The following is a 15,605-nucleotide window of genomic DNA, read 5'->3' as shown; positions in this document are numbered from 1 at the left end:
GATAGGAAAGAATATCCCTTTCCTTTATTGACAGAGATGCCAGGAACGTAAATTGAAATGTCTCTTGGAAAGTGCTCCGTCCAGCTGATAGGAAGTTGCCACCCACTTCCTTCTACTTGAGCTAAAGAAAAGCCCAGCTTTGAGACTGGTTTTGCAATTCACTTTGCCATGATGCTGTTCATTTTATGGTCTGTTGATGCACTGAGTTCAGAGAACACTGAAATCCTTACCACAGGGAGCAGTCACATTGAAACTCTGTCCAGACAGCAAAAGAAAACAGAGGAGGAGAGATGCTTAATTCCAGCAGGTGGCAATGGGAAGGAGATGTTAACTTTTTTCCCCTGCCTTTCTCTATTCCCTCTCCTGAAGCTGGTATTTGCTTCCAGGATCAAGGTCCTGTTGGCCTCAACAATTATTTAAGTCTAGTTTATTATATTATAGTTCATCCTGCAAGCTGTGTTGGGAGATTGGTATGTTTTTCCCCTTTTGTCTTTTTGACTAATGTCTATAAAAGCATTGCACTTTACAAAAGAGCCCAGAATCACTTTGATGATCCTCACCTTAAAGCACACACCAGAAACATATATACATCATTCATTAAACCTTGCAAAAAATGTTCCTCTTTCTTCCCCTCCAACCGACTACAGTATTCCAGCAGAAAACTGGGAGTTCATTTGTTTTTTTCTTCCTTGAAGGGCCCACCCTTTGATTGAAACCATTTCATTTATGAATTATTGTGTTCCTTTTTTATGAGCAAATAACTGACTTTGCTCATGCGAGTGTGCTGTTGTTGTTTTTTCTTGTGCGTTTTGATTAACTGTGTTATTCTGCTCCTTGCTTCAGTGGCAGCGATTTGTTATGTGTAACTGTGGCAGCAGTGGGGCTTTTGTCAGCCTTGGAGGCCATTCTGTTGTTTTATAATTAAAGCTTTTTGCAACTTACTATTCACCTCCTCTGCCCCACCACCAACTCCCACAACCCATCCCTCTCCCTTCCGTCTATACTGAGATTGACTGAAGGTTCACTTAAGTCATGGCTCAGAGGGGCATAACAAAAGCTGTGCTGACTGTTTTGACATTGCTGGGTTTTGGAGTGACAGCCTCTGAGAATTATCTCAACTTTCCTTTTGATGGTGACTAATTGAATTATTTTATTATACTGCATGTTTTAGTAGTGGGAGGTTAGGGGTCGCCTTGTCGCTGAAACGGAGTCTCCAGTTTCCCCCGTCTCTTATCGCTTGAGTGTTCCACAGAAGGAAACAGCTGAAAGCCAGGAAGGTTGAACTATGCAACTCCAGATGAACACAGGGTCTGCTTGTGCTTTCCACATTGCGGTTTGGCAATGCTGTTATTTATGCTCCTGTGTCTGAAAACATTTTGCAGCATAAAGGAGAGCAGGTATCTTGCTCAGATAGACGGCACAGATCCAAGCAGGCTTCTTTTGAGCCCCAAGTGTGGATGCACACTTCCAGCTGACTCAAATACTGCTAATCATTGTCACATCATGTTTTCAGACACAGGAGACCCTTGTTGGAAGCCCATGTTTACAAACATGGAGCAGGCACATGCCAGAATTCTGAGTGCACAGTCAGGTTTCTGAGACTCCCCAGCTACTGTGTTGAGCAAAATCAGCTTCCAAAACTCAAAAGAACCCTGAGAGTAGTTTGTGAGAGAGGGCAATAAGCAGTGCTAGGGAAAACTTTCCAAGCTTGGAAAAGTTATGTTCATAATATTGGGGAGGAGTATAACCTAGAGAAGTTATTTTTCCAAGCTCTGAATCTGTTGTGCATGCAGAAATGCTTGGCAGTGACAAAGACAGGTCTGAACTGCTGGTGGCCCACAGAAAGGATAACAGACAAATACCAATGCAGGGAAGTCCATTAGATGAGTTATATTACACTTGGTCAGATTTCCTGATTATCTGCCTCATTCTTTTTCTCTTTCTCCCCACCTCAATTAACCCACTCACCAACATACCGTTAGTGGTGCCTGATGGCATCTATGGGCTAATCTGCACTTCAGAAATAATGCGGCTTGACATTGCTTTAATGCCATGGCTCAGTGTTATGGTATTCTGGAATTTGTAGTTTGGTGTGCAATTTAGCCTTTCCTATCCAGAGAGTTCTGGTGTCACAACAAACTACAAATGCCAGGATTACATAGGATGGAGCTATGGCAGTTAAAGTTTTAATTGTACTGCTTCAGTGCTTTTATCTGTTTAAAATGCATTTTATTCTTTTAGTGGGTGACATGTTTTAATACTGTTTAATTCTATTTAAATGCTTACTTTTGCATGTTTTTAAATGTATTCTTTTAAACTGTAAGTCACTTTGAGTCCCAGTTTAGGGTGGAAAGTGGGATAATAATAATAATAATAATAATAATAATAAGAAGAAGAAGAAGAAGAAGAAGAAGAAGAAGAAGTCAAACTGCATTATTTCTGGCCTGCAGATACACCTTATGGCAATGGGTGAATGACTGCATGGGTTTATTCCACATATTAAAGGAGCTATCTGAGGTGCTGAACTCCCTCCTCAAAGTAATTCAGCACCATGGCTAACTATCCAAAATGTGGAGTGGATTCAGCAATTCTGCTACATGGCAGCTACCAGCCACCACTGCATAACATGTACCTTGTTGCTACCTTCTATCACCTCTTACACCCCTGGTGGTTTCTCTTGCCCCCACTGATCCAAAGTACCTTTTCCATCTTCACTGTTTATTTATAAGATGCCAAAATGAGGGCAGAAAACATTGTCCACACTCTGCTTTCATCACATCATTATAAAACCAGATCAGCGAGTGTGTCCCTTGCCCTCATTTTTTCATCTTTTGGTTAAGGGAAGGGGAGCAAATGGCACTAGGACTGAGTACTATGATTATCCCCTATTGTTCAGATTGCCCTTAAAAAACTGCCAATTCATTTGTGTTCTTATGAACAGGTTAGCTATTTGGCTCAGTTGTAGTATTTGGCTATTTCCTCAATTGCTTTGCATGCTTCTTAGCCAAGAATATGGAAAAAATAACATCAGAAATGGCCTTGGCTAGTTCTTAATTTTCCATGAATTGTGCTATTAAATGTTAAAAAAAATTTCAAACACAAGTATCAATCAAAACATCAGAGAAATTAATGTCTTCAATGGCCTTCGGAGACTGTGAGAAAGCAACAAGACTAAATACCTCTGCAGTACAATGACATATATCAAAACGGTATGAGTTGTTTGAGAAACGTCTTAACTGGGCACTCTGATGGGTGTCAGAAAAAAAGTCTGAACTTCATAAGATTTGGAAGTTTACTCACTGTCAGCTAATAAGCTATATTTTTACATGTGAAGGGTGAATGTTTAAGCTGTAATACTTTCAGCTCATAACACCTCCACAAAATGATTGTGTTATTTTCCTCTTCTAATTTACTTTTTCAGCCCAATGGTCTTCTTTCTTATTTTCTAATCCTCCTCCCCTGAAGAATCTTGCAAATTACCTATGAACGTTGTGGTTTTATTGCATGTTAATAAAAAATACGGCTTTGTGCCCTCTCTTCTTTCCCCACCCAGGACAAAACAACACTGGAGAACTTGACTCAACAATTGGCAGTCAAACAGAATGAAGACGGGAAATTTAGCCACGCTATGATGGATTTCAACATGAGCGGAGACTCTGACGGTCAGTAGCAAAGTGTTTTGCCTTGTTTCCAGCTGTGCCTGTGCATCCACCACCAGCAGTGAAGAAAAAGCATAGACTTCTTTGGTGCTTAAGCATGGTGAGAAAATATCCACAGACCTGACGTTGTAGATCTGTGGGTGAATTTTCTTACTGTCATAAATGCTGTTGCCAAGGCAAGGCCTAACAAAAAGATATCTTTGGCTCTGTAATAATGAGAAAAAAGAATCAAACAGAAATAGATTTAGGGTAACTGAGATCAGAGGTGGACCCAATGAACTACATTGGTGATTGGCCATGAGACAGGAATACACCAGATGTAGGAGCTTGTTTGCATTGGGTGAAATGCTATTTTCTATATTTAACTTTGCAGAGGTGTACACACATAAAGAATCAGATGATCAAATGTTTATTGGCTGGTTAGGTCTGATTCACACCTTACTTTTTCTTTTAGGTGTCCACCTAGGGGTGCTTTAAAGGTGCACTTGAAAATGTAAAATGCAAACAACTTCTGAGTAAAACCTTGTGTTTGCCACATGACAGATACATCTGGTGAATACATGTACTCCTCAGGGAGCCAAGAATGGCTGTAGCTCCCTGCTGAGTGTACTTTCAGCATCAATGTCTGAAAGCATCATTAGAAATTTCTTGTGAATAGAAAAGCCTCTGACATTTGCCTAAATGTTCTCACTGAAAAGTCAGCAGAATGAAAGCAAGTGTTATTTCAATTAATTTTGAGTGCTGAGAGAAGAATCTGTTTCTGGACAAGCTTTGGTAGCAGTATTAATTAAGACCTAAAAGACATGGAACCACTGTCAAAATACATGAGGAGAATCAGTGTATGTGCCTTTTTGCATTGGAAATGGGTTTCACAATACATTGCAAAAAAAACCCAAAAAACAAAACCTACAGATGTTCCCAACAGATGCCAAGCCAACTTTTTCATGAAAGCCTCCAATGACACAGCATCCCTAAATAATATCAATGAAGTTATTTTCTCAGAGTTAGAAAAGCCTTCTTGTTTGGGCTTTCTCTAGAATCCCTTGTTTGGGATTTCTCTAGATAAATTGTTTTGTCCAAATTTGACCACAGAATGTATAGACCATGAGCCATATTCCTTCCACTTTAAGAAGACATCACTTTTTTTCTCATTCCTACCTGAGGCCTACAGCTACTAATACAAATTGTTGATGTCAGAGGAACTTCTGTTGGCATGAAGCAATTCAACTTGAAGTGCAGAATGCACAAAAACAGAATGAGAGATGTCTTCCATATAGTCTATACCTTTTGTGATCCTGATATGGCACTGCCTGCTATTGGGGCATTTGGAAACATTTTGCCTTGTAACTTATATTTCTGGGTCCTTGTGCATCTTCATATGCAGAAATAGAAAAAAAATGATATGACCTTCTCACCCACATTTTTTAAAAGATGTTGTATTCTACTGATATTAATTTGTAAAACTTGGTTTTTTTGGATCGTACCTCCTAGAATCTTCCATCCAACCACAACTACACTGGTTGGAAGATTCTGGGGCTTAGATCCTACATCAAGCAGGCAGAAAATAATGCTTTACCCAAACTAGTTCCATGCACATCCATCCCCTGAATGCTTTTTATGGGTGGGGCACAAGGGTCAATTCTCCCACACTTTGCATCACATCCAAAATTTCCCTGCCCTGCAGCTGTCAAGACTTGGTAATCCACCACTGCTGCTATGTCTTGGTGGGACTGAAGAGGCAAGTCACACAATAAAGAAATGTCTTGTCTCAGCTCAGAGGGGAAAGGAAATAAGAAAGTGTTCACTGAAGATATAGCATTGAACAATTTCCATCACAAAAGAAACATATACATGTGTATGCCATGCCTCTATGGGCACATGTCACTAACAAGATTCTGAACTGGGCACTATAAATTTTCTGTTCTCTGACATTATACATAGGCAGAGTAACAACCAAGAATATGCCCAAGCTCCCATCTCTCATTTACCTGGCCAGTCATATCTGTGTGGGATACAGGGCCAGCCAGTGACTCCATTGCTTTGAGATGGTGAGTCTACACTTGATTTTATAGGAGCTACTTTTAGTTTACTGCCTGAGCCAGTTTAACAGAAATTAATTGGTTCAGCACCTTGGAAAGCTCCCATAAAATGCTCCATCCCCCCAGAGTAGCTAGGGTAAAGCCCAGCATGGATTCACAGCTACAAGCAGTAGAGCCACCAGCTGCATCTGATGGGATGGAGGAGTTAGCAGGACCAACTTCTGTCTGCTGTGAAGAAAAAATATGAAGTGGGAATTCCATGTAAAGGCCCAAGACTTTTCCCCTTTGAAAAACTTTTTAAAAGGCAGGAAAAGCTAGCTCAAATTAAATCTATTTGTATTTGGGCCTCCACATGAACTCTAGTTGTAACTTTTGTGTGTTTTTTTAATAATTTTAAATGGTTCAGTTTATGATTTTAAAAATGGTGATTGTTTAATGGTTTTAACTGTATTAGTATTTTTCCCCATTTTGTGTTTTATTGTTTTTAAGCCATTTCATGCCCCACACCAGGAGAATGGTGACATATAAGTGCTATAAGGAAATAACAAAAACTACCATCAAATGCTATATTTTTTATCACAGGATGAAGTGAATGGTTTCTTTTTGTTCCATATCTCCATTTTCTCAGTTGCACCATGCAGATCCTAAAACTGAGACAATTTTTCAATAATAAGGGAAATTGTCCTGATTCTCCTCTGGTTTGCTGCAAGGAGAATCCCATCTCAGCATGATGCATTGAAGTCCTGATGAAATGAGTATGTTCCTCAATTTCTCATAAGACTGCTGAACACAATGAAATACATTTTATTCCTTCCTCTTTCTCCCTCCTAAACCAACATTTCAGGAAGTGCAGGGGTATCAGAGTCTCGGATTTATCGGGAATCCAGAGGGCGTGGAAGCAATGAGCCCCACATCAAGCGCCCAATGAATGCCTTCATGGTGTGGGCAAAAGACGAACGGAGGAAGATCTTACAAGCCTTCCCTGATATGCATAACTCCAACATCAGCAAAATACTGGGTAAGGAATCAAAACCTCTGATCTCCTTCAGGATTTTTTTGTAATGAGTAGAGATGGAGAGATCAGTTTATACTACTTGGGTTTTTCCCCCCCCTATGTTCACATGTAAATCTTTTCCACATTAATATGTGATTTAATATCATTTAAACATTTGAAGATTTTCTTACAATATGCATTGCTAAAAATATTTCATTTCAAAAGTATATGTCTCCATGTTTTTTCTCCTAACACACACACGTTCTTTTTGAAAATATTTTCACCAATGAGATTTTATTTTTTTGAGCCAAGAAGCTGATTGCAAAATTTGGAAAAAGTACTGAATTGTAAAAGTAATAACAGATTAATTTCTATCAAGATATATCAATATAGAATTCTTCCAGTGTCCCTAGTTTTAGGTGGAAAGGTTTTAACTGAACAGCCAGTTTTACATACATCATCTAATACTGTGGTACAACTTCAGATGTGTGGAATTGACCACCTAACCTGTTCCATGTGCTAAACATATGATTGTTGAATTCGGGATTAGACCACTTCAAAGTGCAGAAGGGGGTGGGGTGTTAGCTCCTAAATGCCTCAGGGATAGAGTATCTGAAACACCATATTGTTTGTGTGTACCAAATAGGATAATCAGATCAAAATTTTGCCTTGGAGTGGATGCCGCCGCTGAATAAGCACAAATGCCCAATTGGAGAGAAAAGGCCACAACTTTATTAACAAAACCATAACAACAAACCAAATAGGGTTGGCCAATCAGCATAAGGTCTGGATCTGTCATCCACAAACCCCTGGTTGATGGATGAACCCAAATGCCTGGTCTTGGCCAAGCTTCAGGATGACAGAGGGATAGAGCTCTTAAACGCCCAGCTGGTAACCGCACATGCAGTTGATCGCATGTTCGCACATGCGATCGTTCACTCATCTATCCCTTGTCAACGGGGAACGCTGTCGCGATGTAGCCCCCGCTATGGCTGCACCACCTTGGCCTCTGCACCCCTGTGTCCCATTTGGACTCCCAATCCAGGGCTACACAGCCCTGGAAACCATGCACACAGATCCTAGACCTATGCGACTGCCACCAAAGGCCGTCCTCTCAACAGGAAAGCCTTCCGCCAACCCTAAACATTAATGACTTGAACCACAAGTGTCCTGCCATGGGCGGATGTAGCCCATGTAAGCCTTTGACTTCCATCTCCACAGCTTCTTTATAGAGTCCACAGGCAGCCCGCACCCCGCTGCAGCTGCGCCAATTCTGAACGAATGTTCAGTAAATTTCTCTGGCGGCAGCCCAAGTCTCTTTAACGTCATCTGCAGCACAGAGACCAGCTGGTATCGGGTGAGCGGAGATCCATCAGCATGAATTAAGAGAGGACCGTCCCTCCAAGGGTGGGCTGCCACATAGTTCTTTAGGGTACGCGCTGGGCACAAATGAGAGCCATGGAGCTTTCGCAGAGGAGCCATTGCCAAGTTGGCCGCACTTTGACCTACGAAGAGCTAGGCAGACAACATTATTTGCAAAAGAGACATCCCCCAGTTGGACTGACTGCCTGGAGGCAGGTACCAACTCCCCCACCCTGAAGGCCCCAAAAAAAGGCTGTAATGAAGGCAGCAGAGAACAAGCCCACCTCCCCCTTGGAGATGCAAACATAGGGGAGCTGGACAATTAGCTTATTAAGGAGCTCAAAACAAATAGGCCTTCTCCCGTCCACATTCCCAGATGAGTCCTCCTCCACCCTTCCAGAGTTCTTTTAACCAGGAAAGAGGCACAAGGGTCGGGGTGGCCCCCAGCTCTGGAGAAGAAGGAGATCCCTGCCAAATGAACAGACATGGTGTGAGGTGCTATGGACTGTTCCTTGAGCCACCTCAGTACTATTTCAGACTGGATGGGCCAGTGAGCCTGGATCTTAACAGCCCTGAAGAAGGCGTGAAGTTTGGCCACTGCTCTGTTGTATAATCTGAGGGTGGCTGGGGCCACCAATGACAGGACTCCCTGCATCACAGCAGCTTGCCAACGTCCCACAGCTCCTCTGGAAAGGCGTGGGTGAGGTATCCGCTCCAGGTGCCAATGGGCGGAACCTGGCCTTCTGAAAATGTGAAAGAGCATCTGCAACATTATTATCTAAACTTGGGACAAAACGGGCCTTGAACGTGATGTTGCAGGCAATGCAGCACAAAACGTCTGACCAGCTGCATGACCCTGTCTGACTTGGAGCTCTGGCGATTGATAATCATGACAACTGCCTGGTTGTCACACCAGAAGCAAACAGACCTATTGGCATAGGCCTCATCCCACAAGTAAATGGCAACCACAATGGGAAAAAATTCCAAAAAGGTGAGGTCACGGAGAATTCCACTGTGGGCCCACTGATCAGGCCACCGCTGAGAACACCAGTGGCCTTGGAAGTATAGGCCAAAGTATAGGCCAGGCTCCCTGCCGCATCAGAGTGAACCTGGAGGCCATGGCCCAGGTCCCATAGGCGCTGCCAGAGGGTCACTCCGTTGTACTGACTAAGAAAACCCTCCCACACAGACAGATCTTGTTTAACGCCTTGGGAGAGGCAAATGTGATGATGGGCAGCCCGGACTCCCGTGGTGATCCTGGCCAGCCTGGAGCAGAAGGCCCTGCCTGGGGAAACAACTCTGCAAGCAAACTTGAGATGTCCTAGCAAGGATTGGATGTCTTTTAAGGAAGCCTTGGTGGCAGAAAGTATGGCCCTAATCATGGCATGGAGTGCTTCTAGTTTGTCAGCGGAGAGGCGCGACAGCCCAGCCACGGAGTCAAGCTGAATGCCCAGGTAAGTGAGTGATGTGGTGGGGCCTTGGGTCTTGCCTGGTGCCAGAGGCACACCCAGCTCACTAGCCAGATCTTGGAAGGTGGCCAAAAGCTTGGCACAGTTGTCAGAGTGTGCGTCGCCCGCAAAAAGGAAGTTGTTTTAGTAATGTGTTACCAGGGGGAGGTGGCCCTGTGCTTCATTTCCCACTCAAGAAAGGTGCTGAAGGTCTCGAAGACCAAACAGTTGACCGAACACCCCATGAGCATGGCTTTATCGAAATACCTTTGGCGTTGAATCTTGAATCCCAAGAGGCAAAAATCATCAGGGTGAACTGGTAACAGGCGGAAGGCTGATTGGATGTTGCATTTGGCGTGGACCAACCTAACAGTGTGATCAAAGGTGGCATAACGAACAGAACAAAGTTCAGGAGGGATATCATCGTTGACCGACTCACCTGGAGGTTAAGAAAGGTGGTGAATTAGGCAGAATTCACCTGGGGTCTTTTTTGGGACCATACCCAGAGAGGACACCCTGATGTTAGGCATGGGAGGTGAAGAGAAAGGGCCAGCCACTCTGCCCACAGAAAGTTCTTTATTAACCTTGTCCAGGAGGACTTATGGCATGTCACAGGCAGACTTAAAGTTGCGGGCATCGGACGCCAGCCTGGGCCCCACCACTGAGTAAAACCAAGGGCAAGTGTGGAGGCGGCATCCTTATTGGGGTATCTTTTTAGAAGGGGGATCAAGGCCTCGGGGCAAATGGGTGAGGGGGTAAGGCCAAAGCAAGATGAGGCAGCCTAAGCCGACTCACTGGAGACCCCCCACCTTTCCGGTGTCGGAGCCAGGGGCTCCCTTTTTTCCAGATGCTGCCTGGGTGGGGTGTCCCAAACGAAAGGGTTGTTGGGAGGCAGAAGTGCGGGCACAGGTAAGTTTGGCATGTGGGCCAAAGCAAAGTTCGTAGCAATGCTCGAACTTGCATTGAGGGTGGACACAATTCCCGGAGTTAAACTTCCAGCAAACCAACCTTTTTGGGTCCCTCTTCTCCAGCCACCTGGCAGAGGTTCTAGGCTTGGCATGTGGGCCCACCTCCAAAAGCCAGATGTCACTTTCTATGAGGTCCCACTGATCAGAATCACTCTGAGAGGCCCTGTGGCGGAACACTGTGTTGTAGGCAATGGCCACAGCATTCCCACCAATGGACCACGCCTTGAGAACATTGAGCATGTGGTTAGTGAGATGCCAACCCTGCTCAGGGTATGCCATGGAGACAACTGCCATGAAAACCCCATAGCCCTCCACCCAGTTCATGAAGGTGCGTTCAACTGGCAGAACCTTGGAGCCCTTCTTGTCTTTCTTGGTGGATGTCACTGCCCCCACCTCCTCCCCTTTGGGCCTGAACAGAGTAAAAGCATCTACAAAACACTCCTTAAGAATCTTTCTTCTAACTTTTTTGTGGAGATGAATGCCCAGAATGCTCCTCTAGAAAATCTTGGGAATCCGGAAACCTGCTGGTTTACCCAAACCCCTTAGAGTCCCGGGCGGTGGGCTCGGTGCCTGATAGCCCAGGACGGCATGCCTGGGACCAGCACCCCTTCCAGCCAATAATGGTCCCTGCTCAAGGAGGCCTGCTAGCACTCACCAACCACGGCAGATGAATCTCCGAGGGCTGGGATCGTGACTTGTGCAGTTCTCTCCTTATTGTGCTTGTCCTTGTGTCCCTTACGTTTGCTAGCTGCTGGAGGGAAAGCAGGAGGCACCGGGACCACCAAACTGGCAGAGGACATTGTCGGGGATGAACTGGACTCACTGGACAACAAACCTGCAGAGCTGGTACTGCTCAATGAGGACTCTCGCCAAGTCCATTTTTTCTTCTTAGTATGGGTCTGGACCTGGCTCCTGCCCTCCCGAACCTCTTTAATCAGCTCCACAATGGATTGCTGCTAGCCCACCAGGGCCTTGTCCCGTGCTGGTGGTTTAGAGGCTGCTGACGTCTATGTGTGTCTCCTCTTAGGCTGCGAAGCCTCTTGGGTCGCCGTATTGGAAGGCCTCTTTTGTTTCTGCCGGGGGGCCGAGTCTGACCGGGACTTGCGGGGCTGGCCTATCTGACCCCTGGTTGTTGGGGGGGGGCTGTTGCTAGCCTTTTTTGGCCTTAGGTGGCATAATGCCAAAGAAAGCAAGCTAAAATATATGCCAAGGCCAATCAGGATCTATCCTGCTCCTCAGGGGAGGCCCTTGACCAAGCACCCTTGGCAATGGAGTGAGCAAGCCTCTCCATACCCCACGAGCCAAAGATGGGTGGGCAGGAGGAACCTGTGGCCCAGTCGGGCATGTAATTGCTTCACTCCTCGAAGTACGAGGCTTGCCCGTTTGGCCCCAATATATGAGGCACTGCTTCCTGAAGGGGAGGAGGAAAGGAGCACAAACCAGGCCACTCAGGCAAAGCACACCGTGATGCTTGGGCACCCAAAAAACCCCGGGAAGGCAGATCGCCGCAAGTGTCCTGGACTGCAGCCAGCACACATAAACAACGCTGATAAGGATGTCTCAGCAAGGTAATTAGCAAGCACTGGAAACAGTCCACAAACCTTGCAAGGAGTCAGAGTTAAAGAGCAAGCCGAAAGCCAGAGCCGAAGTCAGGAAAACAGAGGTCAGCGTAGTCACTCCAGTCCAGGGTCAGGGCAGCAGAAGGTAGCAAGAGTCCAGTCCGTTTCAAGGTCAAGAGTCAAGGCAACAAGGAGTCAGGATACACGGAGCCAGTGCCGGCAGCAATCGCACCAAAGAATCATGCAATAAAATCTGGCACTGAGTTGGTGTCTCTCTGCTCATTAAGTAAGAGAAACTCTTCCCTGTGCCACCTGAGGCTGATTTGCTAATTGCTTCTCAGCAATTCTCTGGGATCTGCACCTGCCAGCACTTTCAGCCCTGCATTGTCTATAGGAGGGAACCTTCAAGCCTGGTTCCTCCCCAGAGTCACCACTAGGCTGCTGTACCACCAGAGGAATCCCACCAGCACTAGGACCTGGCTGAGCCTCCTCCTCTGGGGCTGGGAGATCAGGGCTGGATTCTGGCAGAACAGGATTAGCACCTGGTGTAGCCTCAATTACCTCTTGTACTGGAGCAGGATTAGCACCTGGTGTAGCCTCAATTACCTCTTGCTCTGGAGGAGCCCCATCCTCCTCCTCATCCTCCGAGACCTGCTCTTGGCTGGCCATGACAGCGAGGGAGGATGAGGCGGCAGCGGCACTCCACATGCTGCTCCTCTGCCGTCCCAACTCCTCTCCTCCCCCTCTGCGAGCCGTGTGCCAAATGGCACCAGCCTGGGTGCCTCATGGCCTAATATAGGCCTGGAAACCAATGGGAGGCCAAGAAGGAGGGGCGGTCCTGCCTCCCAAACAATCCCAGGTGGTGCCAGAGGATAACGCCACCCAGTCAGAGGCACTTCCGGGTCCTGAGGTATGCTGGGACCTGTAGTCCATAGCGCTGGACCGGAAATGCCTCCCCTTCCACGCACGTGGGCCAATCTCAACCCAGACATCCCCGCGCCTGGGCTGCTGGGAACTGCCCGGGCCGGAGAAGTTCCATGGCTCTTCCCCACGGCAACAGCCCACTTTGTTGAGCAGCCCCATTTTTCTGCAGCTTTCAGTGCTGCATTCTTCTTTTCTCCTTCTTTTCTGCAGCTTTCAATGCTGCATTCAAAAGACGAACATGCAGGTGGAAAGATGAGCCTTTTTAGTTATAGCACCATGATTCTAGAATTTATTCCTAGGGAGGCTCTAATCTGTGAGCAGTGAAAAGATGTGTGCTATGGCAACTTCCACAACAGATGGGGTGGTGAATCCGCTGCTGGTTTTTAATGTAAACTGTTTGATATGGACTGTAGCTTTGTTGGGTTGGTCCATTTTCTTTTTGCTTTTAACGTCTGCTGATGGTAGCAGTTAGAGATTGTGTAATGAGCATCATCCCCATTCAGTGCAAGAGTGAAGAAAGAGATTTGTACATGTGGTGCAAGAGAAGCGTTGTGTTTCCTATTGTGGCATTCTGTTTTTTTGCCTCCAGGAGGAAGCAGTCAGGAATTCTGTCATTCTCTTTTGCATAAATGTGCAGATTGGCTTGATCTGACCAGTGAAATTCTGCCCCAGCAGAGATGCCCTTAAGAACAGGATTAAGCACTGCTATTGATTTCCCTATTGAACACACTCAAAGAGGCTTGCATACTAGCAGTTGGTTATGGATGGCAGGTAGGATGGCTTTAACAGGGATGCCTGAATTGATTAGATTAGTCAAAAGAAAGTGAGATAAGGAGTCTACATTTGTTCCAGAAATGATAAAACTTATATATGCCAGCAGAAAGGATTTAAAACTGGTTAAGGCTGTGAGATTAGGCATATGAGTCAGGAGGCAAACAGTTTGGTCCAGTCTCTGGAATTAAGAGTGGTCCTGATTAAACCTGTCTTTAAGTAATCATCTTCAGGAATTGGTCAGATCACTGTGAACATCCCCCCTCCTTTTCCTCCTCCTCCCCGTGCCACTACTTTTCATATAGAAAGTACAAAGGAAGCTTGATGTTTCCCCATCTTAACTGATTGTTTTGGATAACAACCTCCAACAGCCCACCACTAATTCATTCCGCTTAAAATAGGCGCTTGAGCCGGACTGACATTTCGCTCAGTCTCTAGGGGATCCGCGTTGACATTTTAAAGGGCTTCTAAGCATTTTCTAATGCCCTCCAAATCTGGTTTTAATAAGCCACTTCAGCTGAAATTTTTAACATAAGGAATCACCTTTTACTGTTTAGTGCTAGACTGTGCCGGTGTGTGTTGGAGGAGAATGCAGTGAGCGTATCAGAGTCATCTTTTTCTGATTAAATATAAAGTAGGTGGAGTGTAATGTGCAAATCCATTCCAGATTCTCATAGAGATGACAGTCCTCTACTCTACTCTCAAACTCCTTGCACTGCAAGAGCGGTGAGGTTTGAAAGCAAGCAAGAGGGAAAGATCGTCTGTCTTTGAAACATCAGAGGACTAGGGGGAGAATCTCTTCCTCCTTTGCAATAAAGCGGGGTGAGCCACTCTCTTCTTTCCTGGCGGAAACTTTGCAAAGGTCCCTTCTGAGTTGTCAAAGGCCAGTTTTTGAACTCAGCAGGGAACCCTCTCTATTAACTACGGGAAGGAGAGTGAGTAGAAGCTCACAGATCAACCAGGTATTCGGGTCTCTTTGCAAGAAAGCCACAATTGTTCTAATTCACCATCCTTGCATTGCTTTTATTTAAAACAAAAACAAAAACTCTTGACATTGTACGGAGGTTGAATGTCTGATGTATCATTGTAATTTATATGAGCTTGTCAGGCTGTGTGTTAGTATATCTGTATGGACACATGTGCGAGCACATTTGTGATTTTGGTAATACAATCAGCATTCCCATTCTCCAAGGGTTAGAATTTGACTCTGTGATATTATGCTCTGAGCATTAAAAAGGGAAGAAGAAGGAAAAAAAAGTGCACGGATTTGTTAGCAAAGTCATCTGTGTGCATTTTTGTCCTCCATCTGTTCATTGCTACATAAATATCTTTATCAGAACTCTCTATTTTGCAAAAAGAAAAAAGAACGTGTAAAGATACATTTGCCAATATTCTACCTTGGCTACATAGTTATGTATACATAACTAGATAATGCCTCCAGGCCTGACCCTCCCAGTCCATCTTAATAGTCAGCAGCTGGATTGGATAAAGAAGGCCTGTTCAGTTGCCAAGAAGGACAACTTTTCCAACCCCACTAGCAAGCAAGGCTGCAACGAAGACTTGCAACAGAAGTCCTGTTTCTGATTATCGTAGGCTCATTTGCTCATCCTCCTTGCACCCAGCTGAATAGACCTCCTTTGCCTGAAACAGCTGCTGGCTGCTAAGACAACTGGGACATTTACATAGGTATATAGAAAGGCTACATATTCTTACCAAATACAGAGCAGTTAGGGAACCTTATAGGTTACAAGTCTGTAACTGCAATATCACATGCCAACCATTTTTTAACTGCTTGGACCTCTCTATGTTTCTGTTCTTACTTGTTGAAATTCCCTTTGTATTTACTGCATTTAAAAAAAAAAAGGATCTTCAGAAATGTTC

General features: G+C 45.1%; 1 protein-coding gene across 6 annotated transcripts in view; it reads left to right on the top strand.

Annotated features, from left to right (window-relative positions):
* SOX5 (SRY-box transcription factor 5) overlaps positions 1-15,605 on the top strand; it is a 537,054-nt gene that overhangs the window by 508,772 nt on the left and 12,677 nt on the right. For all 6 annotated transcript variants that reach the window (XM_042470201.1, XM_042470204.1, XM_042470199.1 and 3 more), the window contains 2 exons: positions 3,554-3,662; positions 6,543-6,716. In XM_042470201.1, coding sequence (XP_042326135.1) covers positions 3,554-3,662; positions 6,543-6,716 — 283 coding nt within the window. The remainder of the gene's footprint in view (positions 1-3,553; positions 3,663-6,542; positions 6,717-15,605) is intronic.

Source organism: Sceloporus undulatus, chromosome 5 (genome assembly GCF_019175285.1).
Source record: "Sceloporus undulatus isolate JIND9_A2432 ecotype Alabama chromosome 5, SceUnd_v1.1, whole genome shotgun sequence".
Classification (NCBI taxonomy): domain Eukaryota; kingdom Metazoa; phylum Chordata; class Lepidosauria; order Squamata; family Phrynosomatidae; genus Sceloporus; species Sceloporus undulatus.
Note: the sequence above shows the minus strand (reverse complement) of the source record. Positions and strands in the feature narration are given on the sequence as shown.